The 12,095-nt window shown below is 36.6% G+C and overlaps 1 protein-coding gene across 5 annotated transcripts in view; it reads left to right on the top strand.

Moving 5' to 3' along the window:
* The window catches only part of ZFYVE9 (zinc finger FYVE-type containing 9), a 62,461-nt gene that overhangs the window by 14,305 nt on the left and 36,061 nt on the right, over window positions 1-12,095 (top strand). The window contains exons 2-5 of one of the 5 annotated variants that reach the window (XM_076340201.1): window positions 1,629-1,733; window positions 6,214-6,265; window positions 7,802-7,906; window positions 8,697-10,777. In XM_076340201.1, coding sequence (XP_076196316.1) covers window positions 7,837-7,906; window positions 8,697-10,777 — 2,151 coding nt within the window. In that variant the 5' untranslated portion in view covers window positions 1,629-1,733; window positions 6,214-6,265; window positions 7,802-7,836. Of the gene's footprint in view, window positions 1-1,628; window positions 1,734-6,213; window positions 6,266-6,847; window positions 6,905-7,801; window positions 7,907-8,696; window positions 10,778-12,095 lie in introns of those variants that run through there. The other 4 variants (XM_076340203.1, XM_076340205.1, XM_076340200.1 and 1 more) reach the window with 4 other exon arrangements.

The following is a 12,095-nucleotide window of genomic DNA, read 5'->3' as shown; positions in this document are numbered from 1 at the left end:
CTTGCCTAGAAGGCTTGTTGGCTTAGAGCACTGGTAACAGCACAGCACGTTTCAGCTGTAGGTTGCTGGGTCTGATCCATTTCTGATTGGTAAAGATTGAACTTTGTGGTTAATGTATGACCGACTGGTTCATGTGAAATGTGTTTGATGTTCATGATGCAGTTGACAGGTCTTGTCATAAATCACAAACAGAATTGTCATTAATTGATCCATCTTTTCAAAGGGGTCATGAAAACTGAATCATTTTCCTCCACCTACAGGCCGGGAGGGGACATGGTGGTGGTACAGATAACCTTGCCCCGCTGCCACATGTACTTCACATCCCTTTGAAAAAGCTTACCATTCTGAAGCCCGTCAGCGGAATTAAATTTCCATCACTTTCATTTTTGCATGCATATGAAGCCTATCTGAAGAACTTTGTAATATAGTAATTTCTACTATTTCCCAAATATCCAAAATTCATCTTAACTTATAGAGGTAGAAATATACATGGCATCAGAAATTTTACTTGCATACAGGAACAGTTCTGTTGGCATACAGAGCTGTGGGATTTTATTCTGAGTTTGGAAACAGTACTACTAAGAGTGCTACCGTTCAGTTCATTAGTTTCCTGGAATTATTACTGTAGCTTATTTCTGAAAAGAATAATAAACAACCCTCGGAAAATTGTAGTTTAACACTGAATATTGCTTTCATGCATGGAGAACTGATTTTTTTTTTTTAGCTCTGTTCATTTTGCTGGAGTTTTAAGATTTTTTTTCTAACATATGCTGCTGCTTCATCAGAGCACTAATAAATATTTCAACTACCTAACAGGTCAAATACCAGCTCCAGCAAACCTTAAAACATGCATTTAACTTATCTCACTCCTTGTTCTTGTTGCACTGTTTGTCATAAACCAGTCTCTTTTCTTTGCTCATGGCTGTGTTGGATTTTTGAGCTATGTTGACTGTTAGGATGCAGCCTGTGAAAATGAGCACCTGACCTATAGAAATGCTGTAGTTAGGAGAACAAGACAGTTTCTTCTGAAGACTCTTTCTCTTGCTTGGGTCCTCCCTGCTATTGAAGGTTGCTGTTGTGGTTTATGAGAGAAAAGAAAAGAAGAAGCCTTTAGGAAATGAAGGGAGCCTAAAATTGTAGGGGGGATAATTTGAAGACAAAACCAGTTGTTTAGCTGTAGCAAAGTCAGTGGGAAGCTGATGAATACAGTTTACAGAATTCAGAGGGCTGTGAATTTTTGTTGAGTATCAAAGCTACTAGCTCTTTATTTTTGGAAGGCCTATTGAAGTGTAATATAACTTCAGGGGCTAGTTTTATAAATTAAGCGTTACAGTCAAGGTCATCAGGAATACAAGGACAGTTGGAGTTGCTGCCTCACTCTGTGGGTTTACAGTTAAATGAAGAATAATAGTAGGTAGGTAGCAATGTGTTTTTATTAGCAGCTTTTTTCACCATAATATTGGAGTGCAATAGTGGCATAGTGCATAGATCTCTGAATTTAAAGCTGCAAATGTAGTCCAAATCATTTGAAGGCTTGCAGCATTTGCCAAACGTGCCTCTGCTAGCTGCAGTCATGGTTTGTGGCAGAATTACCAATCATAAAATACATGTTTATATTTTCTTTCTAGGATCAAGTAGAATACACTGATTCAGCAGAACTGACTGGCTGTGCTGCAGTCATCATGAGTAGGCACAGGGTCGTTCATTTCTTAACGTATGTATAAGAGAAAAAGGTAAGAAGCAAGTTATGCTCTAAAATATAATGATTCAGGGGTATGTACTTGAAATGCATGTATTTTTATGTATGCTTATGGATATATATTTATATACATACACCTCTATATATGGATATATATCTTATATAGTAGATGGTGGAGTATTTTTAGCATTTTGTTTTTGGTTTTTATTGAGAGTAATTGCCTTGTTTTAGATCAAAGATGTGTCTTATTTTGTTTGGGGGAGAGGGGAAGTGGGCAAAGTCTTTCTTCCTCAGTCTGTGTTGTAGGCAGATCTCATCAGTTAAAAATACAGCTATTGCTGAACTCTCTGAACAAGCTGTTCATTACAGCAAAGGTGCTTGACTTCTTCCTCCCAGGGGCAAATAATACAAAGATCACTAAAGGGAGCTGGAACAATATGTGGACTTGACCATTGTTTCTTGGGGTTGAAGGAAGTTCTCAGGAGCACTAGATCTAATAAATTAATTTGTCCAGTTGATACGTAATTCCATGTTGTCATGCTATGGGAAAATGACATTTTCTGGACATCTGATTTTTATCAGGATGAATGAGCAATATTTGGTTTCAGTTTCATCATGCCCCTTGTGACTTTCATCTTTGAAGTCTTTCGTATATACTTTTGGTGAGGACTGTAATAAACTACTTAGTAAGAGTTTACTGAAATGTGTATGTACACAGTTTCATTTTGAAAGAGTAGTCTACACAGGACAGCATGATAGAAAGTCCTGAGATCTTACTCTGGTTCTTTAATACTCTCTGATTTTTAGGCCTTTGCTATGAGGCTAATAGTTGTATGTTGGTATTATTTCCTTTTGATGCATTTTTTTATTATAGTGTTTTAATGTGATTGTGTGCTGGTCATCCACTGTTAGAGTCAAAAAAATTTGAAAGACTTAAGGCTGTCAGTTCCAGTGGTGAAAAAAATTTGAGGGTAATTTAGGATGTGCAGTGCAGAAGATCATGGGTTACATAATTCCTTATCACAGAGACCAAAACAAATGAGTCTTGCCGCTCTGCAGGTGTAACACAAGGCCTATCTCTTCGCACAGTTCATTTCCCAAGAAGCTGGCATGTGGGATATCTGAGCTGTCTTGAGAGGCAGTCTCCAAGGTTAAGCCTGTTCAGAATACCATCTAATTTTAAGGAAGGTTTTTCTGTCCTTTACTTCTGTCTCCTTCCCTCCCCACTAATCAATTAAAGTTTGTCTTATGTCTAAATGCTACGATGACTAGGATAGTAATTCTGGATACATATGAGACAGACATTCTGGTACATGCACCTTTTTATTTAAACATTAGGGGAGAGTAGAGCATGTAAGCTTGATAAAACATAAGTTCTTAAGTTTTAGAGATGAAGATGATGGTAAGTCCATGCTGTTGTATGAAGAAATTGATAAGTAAAACACAGAGTTTCTGAATTACGCATGATCTGTGATCCAACAGGAGCTTGAAAATAATCTGATTGACGGGCTGCATGTTTTCATTAGCTTTTTGCCATGAAAGACAGGAGATGACTCTGCAATGGGTAACGAAGTGACCTTGGGTTCTGGACTTATTGTACCAGTGGATGTATTCTAGCCCTTGTATTCTTTTTTTTTTTGATACAGAATTTAAAAACAATAATAATTTTGCTATTTAATTTTTTTTTGGCCTATAATTAGTCTTTTCTGCCAAATCTTTGCATGGACGACTGTATTTTTGAAAATCCATTTTACGCTTTTCACTGGATTGGTGATCTATGTCTCCTTTTCCTTGCACTGGCACAATATCCTTTTCTTCATATTGTTCATCCCAATATATACTAGTTTAGGAAGCATCTCCTTTTTGGCAGCATACAGCTAAAATTGCCATTGAAATCTCTTCCTGATTTGCTCATGTTTTTATTCTCACTTCTCCAGAGTTTAAGTTGTGTGTTTGCTCGTCAGCTTCTTTCCATGCCGTGGCTTGGAATAGTCGAGCAATACTAAAGAGTTTCAGAACTATCAAGGATCCTTTAAAAATGTCATATCAACCTTTATACTAGGAGGAAGTTTGGGACTAGAATAATTCTAAAACTGTTCCAAACTTGTATTATGGTACCTGTGAGTTACAATCAGAGTTTCCAAAGACCTGTAAAGGAATATGTTTCTTTTTATTTATGTTGGATATTTCATAAAAATATGCAAAATAAAATTAAATTCTAAACCACGGGGAAAACAGCTACCCGATTATTATAGCATGCTGTGTTAGAGCATTTTGTGTTTTCTGTTTTGATCTTGAGTTGCTGGCTATGCAGAGTTGAAGTATTAGATCCTAAACTGGCAAAAATATGAGTTGCTGACAATGTATTGGTCAAGAAGCATTGTGGGTATCTGTTAGGAACATGAGTACTGGTCCTCCTTTTCTGTCAGGAAGAGGGCAGTAAGGACTTTTGTGGGTTTGGCAGTGTGTTTTGCCCTTGAACAGAAACTTCTGGAAAAGCTGGGGGGGTGGTTGTGGTTGTGTTCTTTTATATAATAATAATAATAATAATAATTTCAGATGTTAGACCTGAAGATTTGCAGCTGACCTTTTCTGAGAAATACCTACTTGCATAGACAATGAGATCTCATTTAGAGTGGCTGTCAGCTTAGTGATTGTGAGTTTAAAAATAAAAGATTATCCATGTATCCTGGTACATCAGTAAGTGAAATAACAATAATGATATAAAAGGTCTTTTCTCTCTTCAGTTTGGACTATGAGCATCCATCAGTCTGGATTTTGGCTCATTGCATGTTTGTGCACCAGTATTTGAGCTTCAGAATTCATATGTTTACACATATTTGTTTACACATAATTCTCTCTACTTAGAATTTTAAAAAATATAGAAAAAACCCCTCTGTCTTATTGGACCAAATTTAAACTCACAAATATTAACTATTTAATATTAGATAATACAGATGTTAATAAAATAATAATTTTACAGAGATGCTATGAAGTATTAACCACATTGGGATTGTAAGGGAGTGGGAACAAAATTCTGTCTTCTTTATATGCCCTTGTTATTGTTAAACATGTGGTCTCCTAAGTCTGAATATTTGTGTTTTTCTAATGTTATAAAATCACACTTAATACAAAATTTAAAAACCAAACCCTGACTAAAGTAAATAAAAATGATTATATTTATTATGAACTTCTAACACTGCTTTTTTTGGTTAGGCATATCTTGTTCCTGACTTGTACGACAATGAAAAACCAGCTAATATAGGACTAAATTTAGGAAATGTTAGGGGCAAATGTGGATTATATTCTACTTACTCCAGTGAGCATAAATTTGAGCCAGTTCTGAAGTGATTTTATGAGGCTTTCAGTTGGGTTTTGAAGTTGTATGAATGGTCAGGTCTGAATTTTTCTGAACATTTGAAAGTTACACAGAATCAAAATGCAGTCATCCAAAGAGTTACTTAAAAACATGTTTTCAGCAACTTATAATCAGCATAGCATTCCTTCTCCATCAACTTGCTTGTCAGTAATCATTATCTTCCCTAAAATAAGTAAAACAAAAAAAATCAATGCTTGTAGCCTATGTCTTTGGGGCCACCCATATTGCAGAGTTTGTGTTTATGTCCTAGTGAATGCCTTGACTGGATGCCTTTTTTCACTAGAAAGTGCGTGGAAATCTGAGTGCGGTGGCTTCAGACAGCATCACAGTTTAACACTTGAACACAAACATTTTGTATGACACTTTTCAGTCTTGCAGTGCTTCACTGACAAATACTCTTTGCATCATTGACCTTAGTAGTAGGACTTTGCCTAGGAATAATTATTCGCATCTTCATCATTTGTTTGCTAGACTGGAATGTTATAATTATAATGTAAATTAAATACATTATAAATGGATGTGAAATTATATGGTATTTTGTACAAAACAGTCTTACTATACTGAGTTAATTTTTGCTGATACTTAGAACTCTGAATGGAAAAAAAAAATTCAAGTGAAATACTCATTGGGACAGATACTAATTAACTTTTCAATATCTGATATTTACTGAGCTGGTAAAAATGCTTCCTATTAAGGAGTTGAAATGAGGTGGAAAGAAAGGTGCAAGAGAACCTCCAAACTCTTGCAGTTTGGATGTAGTTTGAATGAATTTAATATTTGTATGTCTAAGGAGAAGCATCTGCTTTTTAAAATTATTTTGGTTTAATTGAAATTTGTGCAGTAAATGTAATGTTTCAGTTAAAATGGTATGAAAGATTTTTAATACAATGACTTGGTGGGCAGATTGGATAACTCAGGAAGAGCTTACAGTAGGTATCTAAGGGATCAAAGAGTACACCCTGTTGCAGTTAGAGGTCAGAACCTGGCTTTTGGTAGAGAATGTAAGGTGTTGAGCTTTTTTAGACTTCTGAAATGCAACCTTTAATCAAGGTGGCCAGCTTTTCCATTGCTTATGTTATAATCTGTGCATCTGTGTACAGTAAATGATATGGCCAATCATCTCTTTTCCTTGCAGAAGGAGTTAATCTAAAATCCCAGAACAGAGGACAAATCTGGGAGTTTGTAAGGTGACGAGTCTAGTTTATCTCTGAATTTCTTTGCAAAATGGTCTTTTTTTGGGTGATGCTTATTGCAATTTCTAAGTTGCCATTACACTAATTTTCTTTAAAATTGGCTTTTGTATCTATTTTAAAACATGATTTAATCTGATTATATTAAGTAGCAATGTATTTATGTTGTAATGTGATCATCTTTTAAAAACACCGTGTGTCAAATTTGAGGTCAACCTTAAAAACTTGAACTCTACATTTTGTGATATTTTAATGCATGATATTTTTGTACCAACAACCTAATTGTAGCTGTTGCCCACAATAAATACAAAACTGTATTTAATGTTGTAGTAATTCAAATAAAACTGGTTGATGTTTTCCTCAAATCCAGATACTATAGGGGTAATGTTGAAGTAAAGTATAGTTTTAAATTGGAAACTTCCTCTGACGTGTTTCTTGTGTCTGTTGTATCTCTAGTGTAAAACAGCAGGTTTTTAATTGAGCTGGAGTCTAGCTGTCAGGTCTAACACTGTTTCTTACTGCAAAACAAGGTTCTCACCCTCTCCTCCTCCATTTCCTTATTTCACAACGATGAAAGCCAACTCTGAAGAGGATAAGGCTGTTCTGGATGATGTTCAGAGAACAGATCAAATCAAGGTCTCTCTTTATGGTATATAGGTTATGGCACACATTTGTCAGTGAAATTGTCTTCGCTGGTAGTGAATGTTTTTAAAAAATGAATCAGGGTGTCTTGTTGCTACAAGCCTTTGGTAGCAAGAAGACCATATTCCTACTGTTAGGGCGAAAATGTTATTTATTATGTGAAGTTGTAGAAAGTTATTTAATGACTTAGGGTTGGGTTTTTTTCCATTTCTCCCTTGTCATCTTCCTTTCTAGCCTGAGAGTATTATCTTTTGATGAGACTATTTACTTCTGTGCATTTTGCTAGATTTCCAGTGCCTGCCTTTCAGGGAAACAAGGATTATTAAAGCAGGCATTTTAAGAGCTAGCACAATTCAAGTAACACCCATTAAGTCCTTTAAGAACTTTTACAAGTATGAATCTTTGAAGCATCTCTGGGAAATGAGGAGTGACACAGAATACTGCTAGCCTAGTATACATTAAAAAATCAGAAGCATGGAGAGTTTAAACTACTTGTTCAGAGCCACGTGAGCTAATTGGTGGTAGCACGGAACTGAAAGCTGGATCTTCAGACTGTTAGTTGGCCTTCTGGTTCTCTAGACTGTTATTTTCTGACTGGTGTTGAAGCAGTTTTGCTCTTACCATTATGGTGATCCTGATGGTTAGACACACTGGTGTGGGAGACTGGAGGTAGTAAAATCCAAAGCAAGTTTGGGGAGGTTGTTACTCTGAATTAAGCAAATTTAAGCACAGAAATAATTTTTATTCCTGGAAAATACTTTTGATTTATGCATGTAATGTATGCAAAATTTGATTTACAAAGGACTTATTTTCCCCTTAAATCAGGGCAATATGTAGTGCAACACTGCTGACTGAAGATTAAATATCTGATTGTAATTTGTTCTCTGGCAGGTTCAGACAAGAATCTGGTCATCTTTCCCTGACAAATGGAGAACTATTTCCAAGCAGAGGCATATAACCTCGATAAGGTTTTAGATGAATTTGAGCAAAACGAAGGTGAGTCATTTTGAACAAGATCACAGATGCACATTAGATGTATTCTACAGAGAACACCATTGAAGAGGGAGAGATCTGTGATACCCTTTTTGGTTTTGAGTTGCAAATTAATCTCAGAACTTGCAAAAACATCTGTTAATTTTGCATGGTGTGTCTTCAGTATTTGTTAGTACTATTCTCTTCTGTTTCCTTTAATCTTGTTTACTTTTCAAAAATTTTTCACTCTTTTAATAGAAAATCTTCCGTACGTTTTTTAAAGAAAGGTTTTGTGAAGCTTAATCTCAGTGGCAATATTTTAATCATTTATTTTAAACAAATCAGACAAAACTTATTTTAAGCTTCTTTTGCGGTTTTGGGAGACTCAAGCATAGAAATGTTTTATTAGGTCACATAAATCATATAATGAAAGTTATCATATTAGAAGTATTACATTTTTTGTAGTCTAATTGCTACTTCTGTGCTGTCAAGGAAGTTGAACATTTTATGGGAATGGGACTCTTTCTAGGCATTTCTAGCTGTCTAAAGTATATTAATCAGTAGTTTAAAGTTGCTTGTGCAAATTCAACCTGATACTAATTGGAGTAGCTCTAAACTTCTTGAGTTCCAGAAACATTATGCAATTACACTACTAATGGTTGATCAAGTATGTTAGTTATGGCAGATGTGTTTTACTGTTGTGCCCATATTTGAACATCTCTACATTTATATTTGGGGTATTCTAATGCAACAGAGTTAATAGAACCTGTAGCTTTAACAGAACAGTAAGTTCTCTTATTTGAACACTTTTCAGATGCCGCTGTTTCACCTACACTATTGGGTGCAAAGTGGAATCAGATTCTAGATCCACCTTCTCGTCGTCTGTCATTTAACCCGACCGTGGCCAATGTGAATGAAGCTACAACTCCTAATGAATGTCAACAGAGATTAAAGTCTTTCTCCTTGTCTCATTCAGTGACTACATCAACAGGAGGAGGGGATCACTGTGCTAATGGAAAGGATTTTCGCATAAGTCCGGAGACCCCAGTCATGTGGATTGATGATCAGGCAGCGGCAGATGATCAATTGATTAAAAGAAACAGTAATCGGGATGATCAGTGTAACACTGTGGAAACAGGAGAAAAGAAATGTGGAAATATAGGTTGCTTGCCAGAGGAGAAAAATGTACTAGTGGTGGCAGTCATGCATAACTGTGACAGAAGAACACTACAAAGTGGCGATTTGCTAGATTGTAAAAATTACAACAGTCAGTCCCTAATGGACACTATTAGCTTTACACTGGATAACGAAAACCAACAGAGTGATCAGTTTAGTGTTACTGTAAACGGATCCACAGAAAAAGATATAGATACAGAAAAGCAAGTAAATCGGCTGTGCACTGAAGATGACTCTGTAAGTCATTTGATTAATGCTTCATCTGAAAGCCTGACCATTGCATGCCCCTCCTCTCGATTAAAGGATGATTTTAATATGAGTAAAGATTCACTGTTTTCAGAAGCTGCAACTGCAGGGATTAATGCAGTGACTCTCTCACAGAGACCAGTTGACGGTACCATTAAATTGCAAGAAAATTGTGTACCAGTTGAAAATTTTACTAGTAAAGCCATTCCTCAGAGAACGGATCTGGAAGCTAAAAACTCTTCTTCTGGTTCAAGTAATGGAAGCGTAATTGTAGGACAGGAAACAACCCAACAGTTACGGTCTAGGCTATCTGGGCTCACTGAAACTTGTCAACCTAACATGGCTGGAAGTGGCAATTACAAGGATTGTGTTGCAGAACATTTTGCCTCTGAGGATGTTAGTGCCACTGAAAGCAAAGTCATTGAATGTGATAAAAATCTTGGCACAACGGAATTGCTCAGCATGGCAGAGGGCTACCCTGAACCTCAGGAGATGACTAATTGGGAACTGACTAAGTTGAATGAGATGAATAATAAGCAAACTCTGGAAGAGAATGAAAGACTTTTGCAGACAAAACAGCCTGATGAGGCATGTAGTAATAGTAAAGAAGGTGGAGATGGGATGATGGAGGCAGGCGTAGACTTAAAAGGAACTGGTATAGATGAGCTTGAAGGGTCCAGTCTCTCTGATGTGATGGCTACATCAGCAGCAAGCTCTCTGTCTAATGGTTGTGATTCCTATGGAATGCAGAACCCGGTTGTTGCTCATGTTCCAAAGACTTTACCCTCCAAGGAAGACTCGGTAACAGAGGAAAAGGAGATAGAGGAGAGCAAGTCAGAATGTTACGCTAATGTTTATGAACAGAGAGGAAATGAGACCACAGAAGGGAGTGGTCTTATTTTAAACAGCACTGGTGACCACATAAAGAAAAATTATTTACATAATCTTTGTAGTCAGGTTTCATCCATGCAAGGGCAAACTTCACCAAAACCAGTGACTAATCTACAATCTATCAGTGTTCCTTTTGGTGGTGCAAGACCTAAACAACCTACAAATCTTAAACTGCAGATTCCAAAGCCATTATCGGACCACTTACAAAATGATCTTGTCCCCCCAAATTGTGGAGGTAATAGTAAAAACAAAAATGTCTTTGGTAAAACACAATTAGGGGATACAGCAGACACGTTTCCTGGTGAAACATCTTTAAATGCCTCTGTTACTGATACTAATGGGGAACATTTGGAAGAGTATGAATCTGGAGTCTCTAGTAGTCCGTGCCTTGCAGTAGCCCCAGATAGTCCAGATAATGATCTCAGAGCTGGTCAGTTTGGAGCTCCAGCCAGAAAGCCTTTTACGACTTTGGGTGAGGTGGCTCCAGTTTGGGTTCCAGATTCTCAAGCACCAAACTGTATGAAATGCGAGGCCAGATTTACATTCACCAAAAGAAGGCATCATTGCAGAGCTTGTGGGAAGGTAAGTTTGTATTTTGTGAGTAAGCTCAAAGCACCCTTTTTTTCCTGATACTGCATAAAATCAAATCAGAGGACTTCCTAAGCCACTGGCTATAGTTACCTGTGACATCTCTTTCTAAAAAGCTGTGTTTGATTTTGTGAAGGAAAAAAAGGAGTTTCGAAGTGCTAATCTATTTAGGGTTCTAATAGCGAATAACTAATTGTTATTTATAACTGAAAGAATTGTTAGCCTGTATAAGCAGTGTATTTGTTGATTGCAACAATCAACATCATTGGATTCATGTATAACTGCCATAAAATGGCTAAGCGCAGGAAACTAGTTTGCAGAAATTACTGCATCAATAATCCCATTAAAGATACTAAAACATATTGATGGGAATTGGAAGTGTGCTGTTGAATTGCTGGCATTCCTGCTGGTTTAGATGGCTGATCAACTCTGTTCTTTTAAGTCGTCTTTACTAACTTTTCTCATATTGCTTACCTTATTTTAAAGAATAAAAATTCCATTTGCTCCTGGAAAAAAATATAGTACATTATCTGTAACCAGATGTATGTATACATGGTGAGAAGTTGAATCCACTCTTGTCAAGTGGATATTCATGGATATTTTTAAGATTAAAAATAATAAAACTCACGAAAAACTAGAGTAAAAGTAACTTGGGTTCATTTAGGCCCTATCCAAAGGTTTCTGAAATTGATTGAAAGACTTCTGACTGCTATGGGCAAGATCTTTAGCTACCAGAAGAATGCAGGGAAGCAGAATGACTTGAACAAAGGACCTAAAAGAAGCAAATGTATCTGGAAAGCTCAAATGCTTATGCCACCTGTTTCTGGAAGCAGCCTAGCAGAAAACCCAGTCTTGCTCCTCTGTAAAGAACTATGTATGTGTACCACTTGTCCCTTTAGTAACCAAAATGCATAGGACTCAAATCTCTTCACTGCAACACCAGATAAGTAGATTTTATTCAAATTTGATTTTGAGACATGCTGAAAAGTCTTGCCCAGGACACTTTTAAAAGCTAAGCAGACATTAATTGCGCACTGGTCCAGGACTTCCAGTTGCTTGCTTCTGCCCATCCTCTTGCAGGTTGGTTGCAGTGGAAGTCCTGATGTGGAGTTAGTAACCACAGGAGATCAATAAGCATCATATGAGGTACATGCCTACCTTTTGTGTACCTTTCAGTTAATATCGAAGGGCTCAATCTTTTTCTCATTGCAGTTAAGGAGAATCTGTAAGGCATATAAGTTAAAGGAATGTCCATCATTTTAATTTTGATATATTAACTTATACTGTCAGTTATTTAGGTAATTCTTTTTTT

Source organism: Aptenodytes patagonicus, chromosome 5 (genome assembly GCF_965638725.1).
Source record: "Aptenodytes patagonicus chromosome 5, bAptPat1.pri.cur, whole genome shotgun sequence".
Classification (NCBI taxonomy): domain Eukaryota; kingdom Metazoa; phylum Chordata; class Aves; order Sphenisciformes; family Spheniscidae; genus Aptenodytes; species Aptenodytes patagonicus.
The sequence above is the reverse complement of the archived record's forward strand: the minus strand, read 5'-3'. Positions and strand labels throughout refer to the sequence as shown.